At 37.2% G+C, this 24,774-nt stretch overlaps 1 protein-coding gene across 1 annotated transcript in view; it reads left to right on the top strand.

Annotated features, from left to right (window-relative positions):
• Positions 1–24,774, top strand: part of NEK10 (NIMA related kinase 10) — a 96,556-nt gene that overhangs the window by 53,972 nt on the left and 17,810 nt on the right. Inside the window, exons 23-27 of the mRNA XM_075083273.1 lie at positions 4,302–4,431; positions 5,024–5,094; positions 10,535–10,748; positions 20,328–20,511; positions 20,600–20,686. Coding sequence (XP_074939374.1) covers positions 4,302–4,431; positions 5,024–5,094; positions 10,535–10,748; positions 20,328–20,511; positions 20,600–20,686 — 686 coding nt within the window. The remainder of the gene's footprint in view (positions 1–4,301; positions 4,432–5,023; positions 5,095–10,534; positions 10,749–20,327; positions 20,512–20,599; positions 20,687–24,774) is intronic.

Here is a 24,774-nt window from a genome sequence, read left to right as displayed (position 1 = left end):
TCCCCATTAAACTGTGAATAATTAATTGGAGGAAGACTAAAAGCAATAACACTGTCATTGTTGAAGTCTTCTGCAGTGGTATACGCTTCTTATTTATTTAGTCATTCATTACAGTCACCACCTTTTCTGGGACTTAGTCTCAAAGAATCACTCTTAATTCAATTAATCTGTAACTGTCTAGCTGAAATCATGTCTCATTTGAAAATACTTCTCATACTTTAGGATGACATATACCAACTTAGACCTGTCAGAAGCACTTGGATTAACCAGCGAGCACTGTACCAAGACAAGTCATGAGTGGGCTCATTGAAATTCTGTGCAGCTTGGGAAATCTTCACTGATTGTGTCCCATGTAAAGTCAGCCTGATAGAATTGACAACATTTCTTAGAAGCTCTAGAAAATTAATGTTATTTTGAACATGTCATTCCCTCAGCTCCCCCTTTCGTCCCCCTCCAAATTAAGAACTTCTTCCTTCATTTTGTATCTTCTATCCACTAGTAACTAATGTGAACATGAGCTAATCCAGTGAGGACAGTTATCTTTCATACAGGTATGTGATGGTACTAAGGTAGCAGATTCAGATTGGGACAGTCCTTTTGTAAATCTCTGTTAAAAGTATTCTTAAATAAAAATCATGGCAAAATAACATCAGTGAGCAAAAATTATAACTGAAGGCTTGATTGCAAAAATGTCTCCAAGGCCATGTAAAGGTGATTTGGTGAAATGGTACTGTTTTACAAGTAGCACAAATATTGACAAGATTTAATTTTCTTTTTTTTTTTTTTTTTCAATACCAATTAAAAATTGTGGAGTAGTATGGAAAGCTATCTTTGGTATTTTTAAAAAGCTGTTTAATTTTGCCAAAGTAGTTCAGAAGAAAAAACAGATACTCTTTGAGTTAAGCAACGGCTTAAGTTCAAGACTCATTTTAAGGCTGTTGGCATAGAAGACTGTTATTAAATATAAAAGCAATGCTGATATGTTGAGCAAGAGTGAACTTTCTGAGAAACAGTTATAAAACCATCTGTTCAAGGATGCTGAGAATTTGAGAATTTGAAGAATTATTCTGTGGATATATTTCTGTGTCTTTCATTTAGAAGAATTTAGCCTTGCTTTTGCTAGGGACATTTGTTCAGTGAAGGACTCTCCTATAGTCAACATAATGCTGCTGAAGTAAGCTTTTTCAGCTTGAATACAGAATTTGGAAATGAGTGGTGATTTGTAAACCTAGAGGAAAACTGTAGTCATTATCTGGAATACATTAGCTGCAAGAACTAAATGACTAATTACGTAAGTATCTGCTGCCTCTTTTAATATCCAGGACTGTGGATATCATAGAGTATAACCTTAGTACTGGTGCTTCACAGCAGTACAATCAGCCCTTGGAACAATGGAAATGAAATTCTTTATCAGGTCTTAGAGTTTCTCCTTTTATGTATTTTTATTTTGACACTGAATGCATTTTATGATGTGGACATCTGTTTGCTAAAAATCTAATTGGTGTCACTGTCACATTTCAGCCAAATGAGATCTCTTAACGTAAGAATTAAAGGAAGAATCCTGCCTTTACAAATAAACCCAAAAATGGTCATACCAAAGCTACACCCTTAAAGTAATTTTCAGTGTTCGTGGCTAAGACTAATTTTGTAGGGTTTTTATGGAATAAAATTCAGAGTCTGGTTCTACTCATTCTTTCTGGCCATGACCAGACAGTGACAGTTTATACACAGTTGTTAACAGAATTAGACAAACCGTATGTACTCCCACTGCTCCCAATGCCACTGTGGGTGGCAGTGTACAGGAACAGAACTGGGTGCTTTCTCTGCTTGGCATCCCTCAACAGTGCGATCCAAAATATGCAACTCGATTGCAGAATTGTCTTGTTAATCAACAAGTACTGTACCCTACCCGCATTCCTAACTAGCAGATGGTGAGGCAAGCCTGTAGAACATGGTGAGGGATTTCACTACATCTCTTAAAAGTAAATAAATAATATTTGAAAATTCTATTTAAAAATCTAATTTACAGAATTTATTAGCCATGAAAGCATAGCATCATATAAGTATAGGATTTTATATCCTCTCTAAAGCTTTCATGGTCATGTTAGAGAAATATTACTTCAGTAATTTAAAGTACTTCTTAAGCAGGAGACAGTGTTTATTTAAGATATTGGTCATACTAATGATCTAAATATCAGAGACTTCTGACTAAAGACATTTGTTCTGGAAGAGAAGATCAAGTAGTACTCTCTCTGCTGCGAGTCCTCCTTTTGATTTAAGAAAAAAAACCTGGGATTAGATATGAATTTAGAACAAGAATTCTTTCAGCATGAATAAGCAGAGCAAACGACTTCATTAACTACAAGCTATTACACACTTGTGTGAAACCATGCTAAAACTACAACCCTGTCAGCACTGTATTCTTTCTGTGATTTCCAAATCATAGTAGTAACAAATAAATTTTTCCTAGTCACCATCCCAATGTCAGCTCTTTGCTCTGGACATCAGACCTGGTTCTTCCCTGCTGTTCATGAATACACGATTCTGCAGGCCAGGTCATGGTTGCTTCTGTTTCTCTCTCAAACGTATTCAGCTTATTCTTTCTGTGACTGCTATGCGACTTTTTGAATAGGTACACAGATTTGCCTTGAATGATCTCACTTTTGGATTTTAATATTATTTAGTAATTTAAAAATAATTTATAACTTTGTATCTTTGTGTGAAAATTATCACTAGAATTAAAGATTGTAAAATTAAGTCAGATTGATTTTTCTAAATAGGAGCATGCTTAGAACTTTACTAAGACGCGAGCTTTGCCTTAGTGAGCACACCATCTATATCATAAGTTGCAATACTGATGTTTGTTCTAATAGACACATTTAATACATAAAAATGAAATTTTCACTAAGTCCTCTGGTGAATCAGTGTCACAGTGAGGAATAAAAACAGTCTCATTACAGAAATGGTATTATGTTCTAACACCAGGTTCAACATCTTGTATCCCCCTCTATGGTTATGTAATACCAGTAGCAAAATTCAAGGAAAATTGCTAATTACGTTTCACTCAGGAATCTCTACCTTGCTTGATCAATTTTATCAAAACTGTCTGACCTGTCAGTGTCTCTCACTTCCCCACACTGTGATCTCTGTTCTGACTTTCTGCTCTGTTAAGATCACTTAATTTTTCTCCAGCGTAGTAGTTTATCTAAGGGACCTCATCCTATTTATTTTAAAAATCTGTTTTCTGTACTTTGTACATATCGGCAGCACACCTTCTAGCAATATAAATTATACAGACCGCATCATTAATTGAATTTACATAATACCTCTCAGCTCCAAAATAAGGCATTTTACAGAAGATATCAGCAGATTACTCGTGAGGTTGATATAGAGGTTCCAAATTCTAAGCTGAATGATAAAGTAAAACAAGTAGGTTTTCAAATTGATTTTGTAGATGAAAGGAGTCAAGTATTTTGTATATCTCTGAATAATTACAGAAAGAAGATGCTAAGTCAATAAAACACATTATGTGATATGACCTTTACTTACTGGTAAGTCTTGAACTCTAGCATCAGCATATCAATACTATTGTAAATTATTATCATCCAGGTTTATGAAAAGTGCTGAGGAAATTAAGGGAAGGAAGTGGAGTCTGCTTTGTACTGAGTCAAAACTGAAACTACTGCCTTCTTATATTTGCTTTAAATGGGTCTTTACAATGGATTTGTTTTTTTTTTTTTTTAATTGTGATTTGGTTGCCTGTTGAGTGTCCATGTGGCATCCTCACAGGAAATGAATTACAGTAGTTTTAAGAGGATGAAAATGATATAAGTTTTTTTCTACTCACATTAATAGCAAAATCGTATCCATTAGCATTCTAAATACAGGAATCTTATTAAAATCTTTCTGACATCTGAATCACAACAGGTTGTGATATATTTATCTTCTGTCTAGTCCATTTTTTAAAAAATACCAGGATTGTAAACAAGTTCTGAAAGTTGTCGTTCATTTGTATCCATTAAGTACAAAGACATTATAACACGAAATGAGTAGAAAGGACAAGTGAACAAAATTTAAACCACTAGTTTAAACTGCAGTGGAAGTGGAAAACTGTTAATTGTACTTCCACTTAAAGAATTTGGTTGGTAAAGGAAATAAATACAACCTTTTGAACATAAATGTATGTGCTCTGAAAATATGTTGTAGTGACTAACTAAATATTGGGTGTTTTTTTAATTAATCCACCTACAAGTAGGCTTACTTTTTTTAAATACTTGTGGGTTGCATTGCTTTTTACTTAGCCCTGAAGTTGTAAAAAGTGAGCCGTATGGAGAGAAGGCCGATGTCTGGGCTGCAGGATGCATCCTTTACCAGATGGCAACTCTGAACCCACCTTTTTACAGCACCAATATGCTCTCCTTGGCAACTAAGGTATTCAGATTTGTCAGATCAACCTAGGAATTATTTCTGCATGTGTTCACTAGATCCAGTTTAATGTTATAGAAGCATAAACTGCTCTCTGGCCAGATGTGTGAATGAGCACAAGTAGTTATCATTGTATGGATCGCTTGTCTTACCATTCTAATTGCTAAAATTGCTTGTAAATGTTAGTATATTATTACCTCTCAGACTGGCTTATTTTTATCATTGCATTTGGTGATAGGAGCTTTAGATCTAAAGAAATTTCTCGATGTACTATAATATTGGATTTTCTTAGCATTGTGTATTACACCTTAGGATGTGATCACAAATAAAAATAAATCATTGTTTGGGTTTTTTTAAAGTGTTTCCCTTATTCAGATGTTTTAGCCCTTTGATCTACAGTGATTATATACATTAATGTGGATCCCTAATTAGAAGTGACATTCTGCATTAGAAGATATGTTCTAACTTGTTTGGCAAGTTAGAGCTGATGATGTAACGCCCATCAGTTTGTTTCAAGGAGCAACACTTATCATATGGGTTCTTCAAATAAATAATGGAATATTTCTCTTCAACTAACTGTAGATTATTTATTTTGCAGATAGTAGGGGCTGTGTATGAACCTGTGCCAGAAGGACTGTACTCTGAAAAAGTGACGTGTACTATTAAGAGGTAATTACTCCTGTAGTTTTATTTTGACATCCTCTTGAAATTGTTTTGTGTGTTTCCATGTGACAGTTTGCTGACTTTAGCAACTGCTAGTATTTGTCTCTGAATATGAAATATCTTCTGATTTAAAGAAAAATGGAGGTACGTTGTTCCCCTGCTAAGAACATAGGCAATATAGTTGCATATGTGCAAATGGAAAACTCATGACGGTATAGTCAGCACATTTATCCAGCCAGTATAGACTTTATACTCTATACTGAAATGTAACAATACTGGTGCTGTTGTTAATTCCCTACACATCAGTTCCCCCCCCCCCCCCCCCCAAAAATACAGCATTTTGAGTAGTTTTCAAGTGCAGTTTATGGTCAAGGAAGAAACCCTGTTGCAATATGTTACTTATAGATCACTGTATGATCACATTCATAGTATTGTGTGTTTATTTGACTCATAGAAATATGTTTCCAACTACCTTCTAATCCTATTAGCAGGATAGCAGAGGTAACAAAGCAGAGATAACACAATAATGGAGGAAAAGATGAGCCTGTATTTGTTCCGCTCACTCATCACATAATTCTCTTAGCTATGGTTATATCTTCCTCATGATAATGTAAAGTGTAAGGCAAGGTATAGAGGCTGAAGTGGTGCGGTGCGCTTCTATGAAATTTAGCTCCCTTGATTTTTCCATTTCAGAAAAACTCCACTTCGCACAAAACTGCTTTTTCTTTCTCACTCAGATGTTGAATTGCATCTCTAAAAAGCACTTTACTGTACAAAGACTGTAATGTTTTTATACTATGTTTTATTGTACAAAAAGGTTTCTGTTATTTAAAGACCTTGAGGATGAAGGACAACAATGGAGAAGATAGGCAATAATAGAACTAATGTTTACCTTTAAGAGGTCCCGAAATTAATTTTAATATTTTAAATATTTACGGATGTTTGTAGTTAGGGTAACTGACTTTATTATTTCATTGCGCACTATTTAAGAATAATATAGTAATCCCAAATGCATCCAGAAAATATTTTTCAGACATATCATATCAGTATTGATATATACTGCATTCTCTTAAAAATTCTAAACACATCTTTATCGGTGACTTAGTTGAAGGTATGTGAGTATCTGGGTATCTGGTTCCTTCTTTTCGTTCCTGGTAATGATGAGAAACTCTATAATAGGAAGTTTTTGAGGGTTTTTCCAAGGCCAGCTATTGAGTTATTTATCATCTCAGATACTGTGGCTGTCTTAAACAGGTTCACTGAAAGTCCCATATCATCATGAGACCGGCTGCTATTGAGGCTAACTGGTTTACACAGACAATTAAATAGGTATTTGCCTGAATAGTAAAGTTAAGTTTTCCTATCATGTAAGAATTTTTTGCTTATTTTAATAGCAGTGGGAAGCATAATTTTTTTAAAAAAAAAATGTTGATTCTCTTACTATGGGTTAATCCTTAAATGAAATATTATGTTTAGGTTTTGGCTTATGCTTTGTGAGATATTTAGAAAGAAAAAATAACATAAAAGAAAAGCAGTAATATTCAGATTTTACTTGTAACATAGATGAGGAAATATTAACAGAAATGAAGAAGTTCTTCCGAATGACTGAAGCAAAACACATACTCAAAGATGAATGTCATAAACAGAAAAAATGATTTCTTGATAATGGTTAGCAAAACCATTGAAAGCTTCATGTTGCAACTCTAGATTTGCATTAGTGTTATTATTATTCAGTATTGTTATTATGAAAATACAGTTATACTGGATTAAGCTACTAAAGTTCTGGAATCATAATCGTCAAAGTCTTTCAGAGTTGAACAACAATCTACTCAATGTTTAGTCATAAATAAATAATTTCTTTCTAGATGCAGAGGAAATGGATTTAGGACTTACCAGAAATCTTTTATAGCTCACATTGTTCTTAGAAGTTTTGACCAATTTCAGTGGATTAAAATAAAAAAAAAAGAAAAAATCAAACAGAACATTTCCTAAGGGTGAAAAACTTGCATCTGTTTAAAGGGAATATAAAATTTTAAGTAAACCAGATAAACAAAGTTACCAAAATTAATGAGACGAATCAATGGATTTGAGCGAATTTCAAAAATCAAGAAGTTCAAGTACTGTGAAACATTTTCAAAACTGCTACTTTACATGGCAGTTATGTTATTTTAAAAGGTGCTGTTTTAGAAACAATGAAATCATTCTATGACACTTTCTTTAAAGAAAGAAGGATGTTGGGTTAAGTGTTTCTATGCTAGCTGGTCAACAGTACTCTTCAGGGCATCATATTAAATGATAAGGGTCACTGGAGTTAAGATTTAAGAGAGATTATAGTACGTGCAGAACTGTTGCCATCAGCTTTCATGTCCTACACTACATACAAAATATTCTGGGGATTTAAAGATAGACCTAATAGTATATTATTACTGTTACTGAACAGCTACCTAGGAGGCCTGAAACAAGAACCATAGAACTATAAAGTAATTTAGGTTGGAAGGGACCTCAGATCAGATACAATTAGATCTGGTTGCTCACTGCTCAGGGTCTTGTCTGAGTTCTGAATAGCTTGAAGGGTGGAGATCCCACAACTTCTCTGGGCCCTCTTCAGTGCTTGTCTGCCTTTGTGGTTAAAAGTAGTAGTAGTAGTAGTAATAATAATAGTAATCTTTATATCTAATCAGACTTTCCTGTGTTCTGTGTGTCTATTGCCTCTTGCCCTATCATGTGCACCTCGAAGAAGGATCTGGCTCCATCTTTTCTATACCCTCCTATTACGTAGACAGCAGTCAGATCTCTGTATAGGTGGTCCAGGTCCCTCTGACAGCAGCCCTGCCCCATGTATCAACTGACCCCTGCAGTTTGGTGTTTACAAACCTTTTGAGAATACACTCCATCACATCATCTAGGTCATTAATAAAGACATTAAACAGTGCTGGCCCAATATCAGTCCCTGGAGGATGCTACTTCCAGCCACTAGCTGGACTTTGTATGGCTGTTGACACCTCTTTGAGCCAGGAACTTCAGAAAATTATCTACCTACCTTATAGTCCTGTGGATACTGTGGGGTATTGCATCAAAGGCCTTGCTAAAATAAAGCTACCCACAGCATATTCTGCTCTCCCATTGTCCACAGAGCCACTAATCTCATCATAGAGAGCAATCAGGCTAGTCAGATAAGACTGCTGTTTGGTAAATCCATCCTGGCTGTTCCCAGTCACCTTCTTGTTCTTCGTGTGCTTCGAAATCACTTTCAAGGGAATTTGCTCTGTTATTTTCCCAGGCACTGAGGTGAGGTTGTCTGGCTATTAGTTTCCTGGATCCTCCCTCTTGCTTTTCTTGGATGTGTGTATGATATTCAACTTTTTCCAGTCTACAGGAACCTCCCTCTGATCCTTTCAGACAAGATTGATAGTGCCATTGACCAGTTCCATCAGCACCCTGAGGCTCATCTCATCTGGCCCCATGGGTTTGTGTATGTCTAATTGGCTTAACTGCTGTCTTACTATATTTTCTGCTGTGTGGTAATGCTTCATGCTCATGGATTCTACAGGTAGGCTCAGAGATCTGGAACACTTAAGGCCAAAGTTTCCCAATGGAAATGGAAGCAAAAAAGGGACTCAGTACCTCAGGCTTTCCCATGTCCCTTGTCAGTAGGTTGCATAGTGGGTCCACATTTTTCTTAGCTTTTCTTTTGTTGTCAATGTAATTACAAAAGGTCTTTCTTTTACCTTCTACAACCACTGCTAGTTTCAGTTCCAGCTGAGCTTTGGCTTTCCTAATGCCATCTTCAGGCAATATCTGTATGTTATTCCCGTGTAGCCCCACCCCTGCTTCCTACACATAGGACTGGGCTGTTCTTGTGGTTTGAGGTGTCCCCGAAGATTAGGTAGTGCTCTCAAACTTTCTCTCCCTTCCAGGACAGTCTTCCATGAGATTCTACCAGGAAGATCCCTGAACAGGCTGAATTGTGCTCTCCTGAAGTCCTGTGTTGTGACCATACAATCTACCTTTCTCACTTCTCTCAGGATTTTGCACTCCACGGTTTGATGGTTGCTGTAGCTGAGGCTGCCCTCAATCTTCACACCCCTGTCTTTTTCTTCTGTTTTTGTGAACAGCAGGTCTGGCAGAGTGCCTTTGCTAGTTAGTTTCTGAATCAGCTGCACCAACAAATTGTCATCAAGAGATTCCAGAAATCTTGTGGATTGCTGCACTCAGCCGTATTACCCCATCAACAGATATCAGGATGGTTAATAGGCCCCAATGAATATGAGTGCCTGCAATCACGAAGCTTCCTCCATCTGTCCAACAAAGGCTTCATTGACTTTCTCTTCATTTTTGGGTGGTTTATAGCAGGCATCTACCACAGTGTCACCCATATTGGTCTATTCCTCTGATCCTGACCCATTAGCTCTTGACTACACGCAGCCAGGACTGCAGGTTGCATCCACCCTGACTTGAGCCTTTCCTCCTCACTGGAAGAACTGAGAACACCACCGTCTCAGCCCCCTGTCCTTCACACTTGACCCCGGTGCCCTGTAGTCACTTTTTGTATGTTCAGGATCAGCCCTGGTAGCGTCATTCGTGCCCATATGAATGAGGCATATAAGCAGCAAGACTTAATAGCCCAAGGGCCAGATGAGTCTTGGTAGTATCTGCACAGTGTCCTGAATCCAAGCACCTTGGAAGCAACAGGCTTCACAATTATCAAATCAGATCAAGTAGATGGGTGCCTCTATTCCCTCAATCTCAAATGACTGTCAGCTGCTGCTTCTTATTTGTGATGTAGACACTTGATTCAGACTCACCTGCCTCTAATGTGTCTTCTCTTAGGTCTTGTTCTTCCTCACCTGTTCCCAGGTCACTATACCTGTTCTCTAAATGTGTATCTGTTGGTAGAGGAAAAGCCTTCCATTGGCAAAAGTCATAAGTCTCCAGCCTATCTCCTCTTGGGAGCCTCCTTTGAGGGTAATCTCTGGATTTTTCTTCTTTGCATTGTTTGGGGGTCTTGTCTCTGCAAAGTCTCTGTGAAGATCTTGTAATTCTCCTGTAAATCCTCCTGACAGCACACTCATCTCCTTCACAGCTGCTTTGTCCAGTGGTGCAACACCTTGACCAGAGCACAGTCCCCAAAGGGGAGGCCAATGTCTCCCCCAGCCCCAGGAAGAGACACCAGGCACTTTCTAGTGCGTCTGGGAGTGCACTGCAGCAGCCTGTTCTGTCTGGGTCGGTGCCTCTGAAGTGCCAAGGGTAATTGTTCCAGCTGATGCCAGAGACTGTGCTCTGTAGTGTGTCAACACCAAGGCTGCAGTGTCAAACTGTCCCACACAGGCTTGAGCAAAGCGCTGGCCAGCATGACTTGATAAATACCAATGGAAGAGTGCTGTGGTACTAAACAGATTTTTAGAAAAAATTAATTAGCTTTCATTAAAGAATGTTTTCTCTGTAGATGCTTGACTCCTGATGCAGAGGCACGTCCAGATATAGTGGAGGTCAGCTCACTGCTGTCTGATGTGATGATGAAATACCTGGATGTTTTATCCACCTCTCATCTCATGTTGGAGAAGAAACTGGATCGGGAGAGGAGACGAACCCAGAAGTACTTCATGGAGGCTAATCGAAATGCAGTAACCTATCACCATCAGCTTTCCCTTTTATCACAAGTAAGTAAATGTATTAGGCTTTGTTTTTTCTTATCATTGTTTGACATATCTGAGAAAATAAAGTACAACAAAGCAGAAAATAAATCAAAATGAAAAGATGCATCCTCTTAGAACATTTTTCTATGCAGGCTCTTTAATTTCTTTTTTTCTGGACATGATTATGCAGGAAAAATAACAGTGTCTTAAAACCCAGTATCATTCCATGTTGGAAAATGACATTGTTATGGAGGTACTTGCAGTTTTGATAGAATCTGATAATGTTTAATTATTACTGAATGGTTTGGAATAGCAGAGTATATACTTGGCTAGGGTGGAACAAATGGATAATCATGTGTATGATTCACAAACAGTGACACCTAGAAAATGGAACCTACGCAAATATAATTTTTAATTACAGATTGCTAAATAAAGAACAGTGATGCTGATAAGGTATTTGCTAATGCTTTCTTACTGTCTGATACAGTTCTGCAGAAACACTTCTTAAAATTCTTCCATTTGCTTCGGGCAGTGTTTTAAGCACTCTTCGTGAAGGACATCAGTATTTTACATAATGAGCCAAACTTGTACTTGACCTCGGAGAAGTTACTTTAAAAAAAATACAAGGACAATGCTTTTGTGTAGTGAAAGCTTACTGTGAAAATTATTGTTATGGTAATTATGAAGCAAAGTTATAATTTACTCAGCTACTCTTATCTGTTCAGCTATTGTATCTCTCTTAGATTCCTTTTATCAGGACTCAGTAGTGTGCACTGAAGAACCTCTGCAGGAAAAAATGTTTCAGGAACACCCGGTCCCAAACTCGTGGATTTCTTTTTTTGTTTAATATGGTATTTCTCTTCACCTTCCTGGAAAAACATAACACTTTTAGAAATTTTTAATGATTTTTGGTAGTTTTTGACCTATTAGTCCAAGATCATTGTTTGTACGTAACTATTTTTTTCAATAAAATGGATGCCAACAACTTCCAGAAAAACCTCAACAAACCACTGTCTTTTGAAATGTAAGAGGTACTTAGATGGAAGAAAGATACTGAGCAATTATTTTCCATGTTTTATGAGTTTTCTTACCCTACATATTTGGAAGCTTGTTGTATGCCATTATTTCTTCATATCTTGATATAGTCATTGTCTTGCGTAACTGTAGTGAAATTTGCAAAAAAATGTACTGTGGATGGAAAGCTGCGTGATTTGGGATTTCAATGCAATTATCTTGTCTTTGAGAGAAGAGTGCCCTGTCCAGACACTTGTCTTAAAAAAAAAACAAACCAAACAATATTCTGACTAAAAGTACTAGGAATAATTTCAAGCAGCTGTTCCTGAAATAAAAACTCTGTGAGGTATGCACAACCTAATTCGTCTTAGTCAAGGTCCCAGTGATTCCACAGCCAGGTAATTTGTCATTTTTCCACAGTGTCAAGAGAATTCCATGTTTCTACCATGTAGCTCAACATTTTGTTGAAGCCAGATATCTTATACTTTGTTTTCTGTCTACTAAAATATACTTAAGGCCTCCTTTGTCATCCCAGTTGTCATATAATGTTTCTGAAATAAAGACTGTACTCTCTGCCTGGTTTATGGAACTAAGCAGTAGAGATCTTTTGGAGCCAGAGTGGAATCTGTTTTATAGGTAATTTAAGACCAGTAGGGAAGCTGATAAGTAGGCAATTGAAAGGCACGTCAGTAGATGATGTTGGAGAAGTGTAGTTACCTTGCCTGGCAAGTACAGCATAAAATCCTTGCTGAAAAATAATCCTAATAAAAAGAATCATTTTTAGCTCCCCATGTAAATTCTTATCTTTCCATGTTTTCCATAGAAATTGTTCTTTATGTAAGAACAGAAGCAGATGTAGGGATGAAAGGTGTTTAACAGAGTTAGTGTGTTCACTAAAAGGTTAAGGTTGCTGACATAACACAGGGTATAGAGGACCAAAACAAGTAATAATAGTAGTAATTATCTCTCACATTGTGCCTTTCATTTCAAGGTGGTCAATATTATATTTTCATGCTCTGGGTAGGAAAAGGAGATGAAAAAAGTAGTTTGTGTAAGGTCACCAAAGAGGCCAGTGGCGAAGTTGAGTTTTCTGTGTTCAAAGCCAAATCTGAGTCTCAAAACAGTAGTTGATTTAACTAATAATAAAAGTATCTTTCCAATATTTTCCTTTAAAGAGATGAGAAGGTAGCCAAATAATAATTAGATTGATTTTGTTACATATACAGATTTGAAAAGCGTAGACATTATTTTGGCTGTTTGCAAAAAGATGAAAATAAGCCATCTTTATTACTTTGGAAATATGTATTTCATTACACAGGCATCATCCATTATTGTTTCATTTACTGCATATATCCTGAAGTGTTTTTAACTTAGAAATAATGCTTAGAAGCCCCTGATAAGCCAGTGTGTTCACATACTGTTTGACATAAATAGAACAACGTTTTTTTTTAGGCGATTTTCTTAATGTAGAATATCAATAAACCTAAAATAAATAGAATGATGAATATTGAGATCTGCCCTATATTTTGAATGTGGGAGAGAAAACTATAAGCTTTATAATTGGAGTCCGTCAGCTAAAATTATGTAACACAATATGAGCCATTTGTATCTCCTGCTACTTTGATCAGCCAGGTAGTCTGTCATGTCTGCACATTTTTAGTATACTGCCTGAGAGTAAATTCCTCTTCTCAGTTTCTGAATTTCTTATATGTGCATATGGCACACATGTTCTGTCACTTTCTTTCTCTATGCCAGCTTTTTGTAATACTGTCTTCTTTGTGAATTTAAGCTTATTTTTTTATTAATAATGTCACTAGAATATACATTTTATTTTTAAAGCCATATATGCAAATCCATGTATTCAAATGAAGTTCCCATTTATGCAGACTAATGGGAGACTAAGATGCTTAGATAATGGAAAAATAGGTACAACTTTTGTTTCTGAGTGTAGTGTGATATATGGAATGGCTCCACATCCAGTATTTGTCAGGGCTAATAGGGTGTCAGAAATCATTAACAGTGCATGGACTGAGCTGGTCCACTTAGGTCACCATTAACTGAGTGCTTTGACCTTATGTTCAAATGCACAAGAAAGCTTATTAGCAAGGTTGGTCTCCGCATTTGTCTGTTTTCACACTTGAACTGGTAAGCCTTCCCCTAACCCAGTATGTTGAAGAGCATGGCGTATAGACCCAAGGTGAGTTGTCTTCCATCTAGGTAGGATTTTTAGCTGCAGTTCAATGCTGGCCCTCCCAGACCTAGATCTGTGGGTATCAAGGTATTACACTTCCAGTGGACTAGGATGCTACTGCTGGGAGACATTCTGATTATTCTGCTTGCAGGCAGCTTGGTTACAGCCTATGCTAAGAAGCCTGCCTCTCTCACAGAAGCGGTTCAACTATTTATTGGCTGGAAATAGTGAAAGAAGCAGTATAGGAGTTTTCAGACAGGACTACATCTAAACTAAAGAACCTGGCCAGACCCAAAATGGCTGATGCAGTTTCCGTCTTCCATTTGTGGCATAAGCCTTCATAATCCATGAGTAGATTGTGTTATGTCTTTTTCCAGATTGATTTAGAAACATAAATGGTGTATCTAAAGACTAGAAAACCATTGGGATTTCCTTGTACGTCCCTTGCATCACAAAGACCCTGATGTAAATGTGTGTGAAGCATTTTGTAGGAATAACTGTAAATACAGAGCATACCACTGCTCCCACTCTTCTTTATCTGCAGGAATGGATTTTGTTTATCCCAATCTTTTTCTTCATCCACGGGGATGTGTGGCCAAAGGGGGAAGGGGTAAAGCTCATGGTTAAGAATCCATACATTTGTACCCACCCTGAAGGCTACTGGCAACTCTTGTAGTTAAAAGCAGCCAACAGCTTCCTTAGGTTTTTGGAAATGAGGGCAGGATCACAGGTCTCTGAAAGGCAAAGAAACACAAAGTGATTTAACTGCGTTTTCACCAAGTCGTTTCCCCCTACACCCAAATTCAGTTCTGCACTATTGGCGATTGCTGTGCTAATAATCCTGTTAGTTTCTGAGCATCCCCACATGCATTACAAAGTAGTGCTTAATTAGCAATTTGGTTTGAATATATCTATTTATTTTTTTGTTAACTCGAAGTTAAAGATTGGATTAATGTTAATTTCCTCTTTCTTTGTGTTTAGATATGTATTTTGCTCAATTCAGCCAATTGATGCATAAAAGATTTTTTTTTTTAAAACAACCATGTATGAATATAGCAACTGGCTTTGTATTGGCTGAAGCAAAAACTATGTTTGGTTTTAAAACACTTAGAATGCAACAGATTACTAACATTGCAGCAATATAGTCCAATCTTTATGTTAGGTTAGAATATTCCATTCCTATTTTTGTTAAAAATTGATTATTACAAATGTTATTAAAAATTTTGGGTGATAGCGCCTGTCTGTGCCCTGCTGCATGCAATTCCCATTGCTTTAGAAATGAACGACAACTCAGGAATGTCATGAAAGCTTAGCATTCCACATAATTGTTTTCTTCTTCCACCTTTCACTCTGTTGATTTTGTTCTGACACTGTTCTGTTTCGGCATTTATGTATGAGCAAACTATTACAGACAAATCCATAATATGTTTAATTCAGTCTCAATTTGTTTAGTGCATCAAAGTACTTTAATAGAATCACAGAATATAAGGCAGGAAGAGTTGTCAGAGATTAACTTGTCCATCTCCAAGCTGTAGAGCTACCTGTCACTCCTGACAGGTATTGACCAGTCAGTCATAAAAATGTCAAGCGATAGAAAGTCTCTCCCAAGGCAAACTATGCCAAATTAGGCAACAGTTTGGAACCAGCAGAAATGCAAAAACTGTCTTTATAGTCAGCAATCGCATGTCTGAATAAGTATTCTCCCCATCCATCCATCCATCCAAAGATACCATCTGGAAAACAATGAGGACGCCTGAAGCACTTTCAGAAGATAATTGGAAATCCTGGGCATACCCATAGCACATATACACTGTGCTATATACTTTGTCTGCAGTTTGTCTGATGCTTTCAGAGAATGTTGGTCTCACTTTGTATGCTTGATAGCGTAGATGTTATGTATGTCTTCTTTCCAGGAGATATTAGATGGACATATGCATGTGCACGTGTGGGACATATGAGACACTTGAAATTTTCAGACCCACTCTTAAGTGTCATTTAATTGCTCTGAGAGCACCAAGTCCAGAATGTCCCCAGAACAATGCGTTTACTGAGCACATTCAAACCTGCTACATAGTGTACGAACACTTATATCTCTGTGCAGGACCCCAGACAGATGCAATAGTTGAACACTTAATTATTATTAGATAGTCTTAAAGTCTAACCTAGATTTTACTTGTTGCAGCTTAAGCTGCTTACTTTTTGTCCTCCCCACAGTGGAAATATGTAAGAGTTATTTCTTTTCTCTTATATGTTATATCTCCCCTCTGTAATTTTTTTTTCTCTGGACTAAAAAAATCAAATTCCATCAGTCTTACTTTGTAAGTTGTGTTTTGTAGACCTCTGATTATTCTCATTCCTTTGCTGTCTCTCCACATTTTTTAACTGTAGTGTTCAAAACTGGACTCCCTTACTCCAGCTGAGAACCTTATTGGTACCAAGTAGAAAGATTGCATAGTTCTTGGATATGATTCTCTTTATACATCCCAGTATGATGTTTACCGTTCCATAACAGCAAGGTATTGTGTCATGCTCTGTTTCTGATCCACCAAAATCCCCAAATCTTTGCCTGCATGGGTGCTGTCTGACCAGTCCTTCCCCAGTCTGTCCATTTGTACAGTTGTTTCTTCCTGCTCATAGGACTCTCTATTCTCCCTATTTAAACTTCATCAGTTCTTTTAGTTTCTCCAGTTTGTCAAAATTTTCCTCAAAACCTGTTGTCACTTGCACTGACATTGACTCTGTGTATGATGTATATGCTGTAATATGATAGATGATGTGAATGTATCACAGTCTATGCGCATTTAATAAGCAGTCTCTCCCATTATGCAGATTGTTACTGTAATTCAGTGACAACATTGAAGGGTATTGGAACAAGGTCAGAAGGGAGCCTGAAAAATTGTGCTCGCTACCCATTTTCAGTTTAACAAACACTCAAAGTTATTACCAAGTTGAGTGCAATTTTTATGGTCGATTGTACAGCCAACTGGTTGTGATTTTGTGTAGGTCACACTTCCCTAGCTTCTTTGTAAGATGTCGTGAGAAGTATTGTCAAAATTCTTACTAAAATCATTATAAATAAAATCTGCTGTTTCTTCCCAGTGCACAGGGGCTGTTACCCTGCGTTTTTTTCCCAGACAATTTCATGTTAGCTCTGTGTTATTCATTTTATTGTTGTCATATAGTTTTTTACAAATAGTTTAATTGTGGAAGTAGTTATATTTTTTTTCTTGAAATAGAAATTTGATTGACTAGTATAATGCTGTAATTACTTGTCTCTAATAAAGATGTCTCTAAAAAAGGAAACATTTGTAGATGCCACTAGAGAGCTCTGTATTTCTTGGACAGAAAAGTTAATTCTTCTGCACAGCAATATGACAAAACAGAGCTAAACAAATGATCAATGTATGTACTTCAGTTAAACCTAGGGTTTGGTTGTTTTTGTTTTTTTTTTTTTTTTTTTTGACAGCGTTGATTTCAATTTATAAGAGATTAGATTCCTGTTGGAAGTCAAAAAGAGCAATTTAAGTTTCACTTCTCCAAAAATAAAGTGTATCTGATTTTACAGTGGTAAGGGTGGCCAGTGAAGAGAGAGACAGTGGAAGTGTACAGGATGTGGATAAAAAGTCTCAGCTTGTAGACAGAGGTTTTTCTTCATATATTAGGAAAAATTTCTTTACTGAGAGAGTGGTCAGGCATTGGAACAGGTTGCCCAGAGAAGTGGTGGAGTCACCGTCCCTGGAGGTATTTAAAAGATGTGTAGACGTGACACTTCAGGGCATGGTTTAGGAAGCATGGTAGTGTTGGGTAAGCAGTTGGACCTGATGATCCTAAAGGTCATTTCCAACCTTAATGATTCTGATTCCTGGCTGGGACATAAATTTCGAGTGTTTCCAGAGATGCTTTTGCTCAGTCATAAAGATGAATTCTGGAAAAAAAATATAATTGGTTTATAATTTCAACATTTTTTCACAGGACTGTTTTCCCCTTAGATATTCTTTTAAACTGTGTTTGTTTATACTAGAAGGCAGAGTTTGTTTCAGAAAACGTGGCGAACAATCGGGCCCATGGGGAAACTGAGGTATTAGTTTACTGTGAAAGTCTGAAAATAAACTGAGTCAACTGACAAAGCCTCCAGAAATATTTGTAAAATATTGGACTCTAGAATAAAGTGTAGGTATGACCATAGTTCAAATTAATATATATCAGTCTAACTCATGTTTCAGTGTCTGTAATATTTTTAATTTTCCACTGTTTAATAGATCTCTTCAAAGAATAAGTATGTTTTTCTGCCTATCTGAAGGAATTCTGTCCGAGGATATGGAAATGGTTGTTTCAAGGTGTTGGAGAATACTTTTTCCATGCTCTCTTCACAAAATTATGTTCTTTATGTCCTTATATTCTTATGTAGGTCCTTATGGTCCCACTCCAATGCTGAGCAGAAGTGGCATTGAACTTGCATCCCAGCCTCCTCCAGTCAGTATACTTTTCTCCTAAATCCTGACTGTTTTAGGTGTAGTAGCATCCTACTCAAAAGAGACACAACAGTATATAATCTCACTTTTGAAAAACTATTAGCTGTTGTCTAGGGCAAAATATATCACAATAAATTCATGTATTACTCTCAGATTAGTAATGAAATAGTATATTTCTGTATGTTCAGGTACTATGCAAATGAACCAGATTTTATGTAGAGACAGGTTATAGCTTTACAGTTTAGATCACTGCTTTAAGGCTTTGTGATATATTTCACTGATCTCTGAACAGTTTCTGTAGCAGGTATGATGATTATTTTTATCATGAGGTGTACAGAATTCAGTTCAGGCACTTCAGATGGATTTCCTTTCTTGATGTGGCAGTTAGATCTGACACCAATTGGTAACAGCAGCCTTTCTGATCTTTTTTTTTTATTCCCCTTAGCTCCACTTCCTTTACAAGTTATTGTTAACAATTAGTCATTAGAGCATGAGGAGTTTTAAGTTTGAGATGTCTATGCAGTTTGACCCTTCTCTCCCTTTAATTTGTTTCCTTTGATGTAGAACAGGTGAATCGGTTCTCTTTCAGTAATTGTACACTTACTGTTCAGGGCACAATAAGCATGCTTGTATGTCATGACTAGACTACTCTTTAAGTGAGCTTGAGAGTCACCCTCAGTGGTTGCCGTGCTGTGCTACACTGCAGTCACTACTATTGTGGCATCTTGGACATAAGCTCAGTCCAGTACTTAAGTATAAAATGATTTTTTCCCACCCAAATTTAAACAGAAAAGCTTGACAAGCCATCTCTTACAAGTTAAATTATAGTTTGGGGAATAGAACAAAAGGTGGGGAAATAATTGAAGCAGACTGTTACGTAGGCAGAGATACAATCAGTGCTCATGGATGCAGTTAGGTTTCTGAAGGAGGAAGGGTTTTCAGAATGCACCCATTCTGCTGTGTCCCAGTAAGGTCAAAATACTTCATGGGAAAGACTTGGGAAGAATATTATTTAGAGGCCAAATTGTCTTTGACACACTTGGTAATCATATAAGTATTTAGGAACGTATTATCTCCTAAAATTACTTTAATATTAAAGGTACTCATTTGTTTAATCTGATATGTTTATATAATTTATCTCCTGTTCTCCTTTATCACGCTTTGCTCTGACAAGATAGAGTAAAAAGAAGCATGAATTTACTTAGGCACAACAGAATATGAGAAGACTGGAACAATATATAAGGAGATAATAAAAACAGTCTGTTATCAAAATATGTTGCATTAAGATAGAAGCAATAACAGGGATCAGGGATCTCTATTCTTTCCAGAAAAGCTACAAACAATGACAATGGTAGAGGCAGAATTTTATACTCATTAAAGAACCCCTTGCTACATTTGATCAGTTCAGTCTTGGGGAGTCTCTCTGGCATCACATCATATCAAGTTGACTTCATATTTTACTCCCATCTTGACTGTTGTGCAGGTTTTGTATTGACCAAAACTGGTCTGCTGTTTATTGTCTAAGCTGGAAGAGAGTAAATCTCCCATTGCTTGCATCTGGGAATCTACTATCTTTGTCCAGTTTTTTATTTTTCGGTGTTGTTCAGTAGTTCTTTCTGGCCTGGCATTTGTTTCATTTTTTTCACTTTCAGCTCTTGTTATGAAGAGACCTTCAAGAACAAAGATGCCTTTTATGTAAAGGCTAGAAGTAATTTGTTTAGATTAAGAGTTTGAAAGTTTTGCTCTGAGTTTAGAATCAGTGACTGAACTAGGTACCATGTAGTCCTGGACTAACAGCTAAGTGGGAACCAAAAGTGCATTTTAATGTGTGTGTGTTTATACACAAGTGACACTCATTTGCAGGTTTACTAACAAGTGCTGGATAAGGATAATACATAACATTTCCTTTCTGTTCTTTGTTGTCAGAAAAATTATGAGAAGTTGAGCCTTCATAGCAGCAGCAGTGGAGCAGCTGGTTGCAAAAGTGAAGTTTCAGAAAATACTGACCTCCCGGCTGAAAGTTGTCAATCTGCATGTGGAAAACATGAGGAAGGAACATCTGAAAAAATCCTGATAGAGGACCACAGCATTTTAGAGAACTCCGAGAAAGGTCGTCATTGGCAAAAAAAGCATTAGGACTACTATTATGCTGGTCAGAGGTGCTTTAAAAGCTGCTTTGCTTGCATTTTTATGTGCAGATATGTTCTCTGAATTAGATGATGAGCTGGATGTCTTGGACAACTCGAGCTGCTCCAGTTCAAGTCATTTGAAAGAGTCTGCTATTGGTAAGATTCCTTAAGAACTAATTGTATGCTACTTTATAAGAGCAAAGTAGTTATTTATTCCAAAATATTAGGGTATTTCATTATCTGTTGTGGGTCCCAAGCAAAAGAAAAATAAAATAACTGTGCCTCTGTGGCAGCCATTTCCAGTATAATACTTTTTGCATCACATTTTCTTTGTGTAGCTTGTCCCTATATTTTGAAGTAATGCCTATGAAAACTAGAATATTATTGGGCAACTTGACAAAGAAAGTGTTTTTAGATTTAAAGCATAACTAGTGTTGATAAGAAACAGAAGGAAGACAGTGTGAAAGCTTCTGTCTCAGTAACAATAATGCTATGCAAATGAATAAATGAAGTGCCCTGTTTGTGGGTTGAAAGAGGCAAACTGTGGCTGTCTAGAAGAATTGACTAAATGGAATTGAAGGAATGCTTAATGATTAGAATTGAATTAGGAAGGGATCATGTGACGAAACACAGCATTAATTCTGCCCGTAGTTATTTATGGTAATCAGATAGGAAAGCACCAGCTGTGTTGGATTATATTCTAAGTACGAAATTTTTTTAAAAATGAAGAGAGTTACAAAACGTGTGCAACCACTGTGAGCTACCTGGTAAATTCTGAGCTACCATGATCTACCTGTTAAATGGGATGGGATTCTGAATAAAGGAAGATTAGAGCATTTCATCCTAGGAGAAAAAGATTGATATTAGAGACGAACAAAATTTGAGATTTCCATTCATCCCAGGAAGTTCTGACAGAAAATCTGTGGATGATTTAAACTGTCTTTTTAAAAAGTGAAGGGAATGCAGTTGCCTGAAGATTAAAAAATTTTATTGTTTCAGGGTCCCAGGCTTCCAAAAACATAGAACAACATTACTTAGATCTGTTCGTGGTGCTATTTGCTAGCTGGGTTTTCTTGGGATTTTGGCCCAGGTACTGAAGAAATATGACTGCTTTTAAGTGAAATGTCTACCCATTAGAGCAGGGTAAATAAAATGATTTGATAATTCTACCTAAAATCCATTAATATGATTTGCTAATTGTAACTGAACAGCTTGCCATTCTAAAGGCTGGAGAACCCGTGGCTAGCCAGCCCTAAGTGTATTATCAAGGTTTTCTTTTTAAAAAAAAAAAAAAGGCAAAAATGAAAAATGCTTTTTCTTTTTTGCTTTGTTGTGCTAAGAGAATAATAAGAGAAGCTTACAGGGTACAGGGAAGCCTAGCCTAACTGTGGGAGGAGGCTGCAAAGGAGGAACATCTTGAGAAAAAGCAGCCTGTGGAGGCAATGTTCTATTTTAGTGTTTATCCTGAAGAATAACACATTGTGCATCTCCCAGAAATTGAATTGTTTGTGGGCTAGTTCAGCATTGTACGCAGACATGTGAAATCTTTGTGTAGTTTGTAAGTCGCCACACCCAAAGTGTTACTGGTATTGATTTCCTTGTTAATTTTTAATTGTTAAGATTCAGACATTTACAGAATATCAACTTTTCCTAATATTTAAATGTTTTGTGGCAGATTTCCATTGATCTAATGAAATCTTTTAACTGTAAAGATCCGGTCACTTCCTATTAATCCCAGTAACTTTAACATTAATTTAGCATTTCTAGAAGTCATTGCCCATTTTCCTCCCAGCACAGAGTTTAATTGGTATATAGATACTTCAGGACTGCTTTTTCAGAAAAATAATTCTGCAGTCATACATTCTTAGGTTCCTTGTAGCTTCTACTTAATGTTGAAGTTAGCATTGTAGATCAGTTGTAATTAATGCTTGTAAGTTTTTCTTCTTCTCAGCGAAAAAGAAAAAATAGCTTTTAAAAAAACTATTATAAGTTCAGGATACTTGGGTATTGCTTGCGTTGTGTTCCATTCATTGCTAATAAATGGCTAATAGCATATGAATTATCAGCCACGGTTTTGTCAGGCACGTCAGCATTACAGGGGAAAATGTGACCAACTTTCATCTAGCTAACCTGGAAACTGCTGACATGAAAACATGAGTTTCAATTACGGGTCTATTGTTCAGGGTCTTGAAAGAGTTTATCTAATCTTGCTGCCATCATATCACTTTCAGAGAAAACATGATCTGCAAATGTAGAAGGATATTGCTCTATTTTAAAATTGGGGTGGTATGCTGTAAAAGGTTGCAATATACTGAGTTGTTCAATGTAGTGAACAGAGCTAAATCCAGGCTGGTCGTGAGCTGGGTTCCCCAGGGCTCAGTTTTGGGGCCAGTCTTGTTTAATATCTTCATCAGTGATCTGGATGAGGGGATTGACTGCACCCTCAGTAAGTTTGCAGACGACACCAAGTTGGGTGGGAGTGTTGATCTGCTTGGGGGTAGGAAGGCTCTGCAGAGGCACCTGGACAGACTGGATCGATGGGCCGAGGCCAGCTGTATGAGGTCTAACAAGGCCAAGTGCCGGGTCCTGCACTTTGGTCACAACAACCCCATGCAACACTACAGGCTTGGGGAGGAGTGGCTGGGAAGCTGCCTGGAGGAAAAGGACCTGGGGGTGCTGGTTGACAGCCAGCTGAACATGAGCCAGCAGTGTGCCCAGGTGGCCAAGAAGGCCAACAGGATCCTGGCATGTATCAGGAACAGTATGGCCAGCAGGACTTAGGGAAGCGATCGTGCCCCTGTACTTGGCACTGGTGAGGCCACACCTTGAATATTTTGTTGAATTTTGGGTCCCTCAGTATAAGAAATACATGAAGTTGCTGGAGTGTGTCCAGTGAATGGCAACGAAGCTGGTGAAGGGTCTGGAGAGCAAGTCTTATAAGGAGCAGCTGAGGGAACTGGGGTTGTTTATTCTGGAGAAGAGGCGGCTGAGGGGAGACCTTATCACTCTCTACAACTACCTGAAAGGAGGTTGTAGCGAGGTGGGTGTTGGTCTCTTCTCCCAAGTTACTTATGATAGAATGAGAGGAAATGGCCCCAGGTTGCATCAGGGGAGGTTTAGATTCGATATTAGGAAAAATATCTTCACTGGAAGAGTGGTCAGGCATTGGAACAGGTTGCCCAAAGAGGTGGTGGAGTCCCCATCCCTGGAGGTATTTAAAAGATGTGTAGACGTGCCACTTCAGGGCATGGTTTAGGAGACATGGTAGTGTTGGACCTGATGATCCTAGAGGTCTTTTCCAACCTTATTGATTCTATGATTCCAATGGCACAGAACCTGGTATGCATGTGAGTGACAGTGCAATAGCGGTTAGCTTTTTTTATAGTCCACTAATTGTCATTATATTTTTAACAATTTTACATACCCTGTGCTTTTCAATTATGCTTTAAGAAAAAGATTATTGGTCTTGGTCTAGACAATGTAGTTCTACAAGACCAGCTCCTTTACCAACTCCTAGGATTGCCAAATGCAGGGTATGTAGATTCTAGAAGAGTTATTCATGCTACCTGAAATTATTAATCCTATAGGAGCAAGATTCCGCACATTTCAGAAGCATAGAGGCAGTAGTAGTAGATGTGACTTTTTTTCCCTGAAGTCTTTATAATTTGAAATTATAAAGATTGACAGAAGATAGGAACATATTGAGTCAAAAAGCAACAAAGAGTGATGGGATGATTACAGCTTATTAGTTGCATTATTTTTCTTACTTTAAAATCAAGAAGGCTCCCAACTTTACCTTAGCTTAGTCATACTTACGGGTTTTTTACTTGGTTTTGATTTACAGTGTAACTGTACCTGTATTTCTGCTGGTAAATGAAATAGCTGGAAAATATGTGGTGTTGCTTAGAGCAATGTAGTCCAGTAGAGCTAGTATGTCAGTTGGGTGAGAGTTTAAAAGTTTACTCTATGTCTGGGAAGACTTTTTGGAAAATATGTTTTGTTTCCTTGAATCTCTTTCATTTACACTACAATCACAGGACAAAGTCCTAAATACATCGAAAGCCTAGTTCTGTGTAAAGTATGCTATTAGAAAACCCTAGTCCCCAGGATTTTATGTACTTGCCCTCTGACCTTCCTCAGAATAAAAATGTAAGCATACAATAGTTCCCTTTAAGAATTGCTTAGCTACTAGCTTTTCACAGGGCTAAGAAGTCTTAATGCACAGTCCTGTTGCTATGCTGTAC

Source organism: Phalacrocorax aristotelis, chromosome 2 (genome assembly GCF_949628215.1).
Source record: "Phalacrocorax aristotelis chromosome 2, bGulAri2.1, whole genome shotgun sequence".
Classification (NCBI taxonomy): Eukaryota; Metazoa; Chordata; class Aves; order Suliformes; family Phalacrocoracidae; genus Phalacrocorax; species Phalacrocorax aristotelis.
The sequence above is the reverse complement of the archived record's forward strand: the minus strand, read 5'-3'. Positions and strand labels throughout refer to the sequence as shown.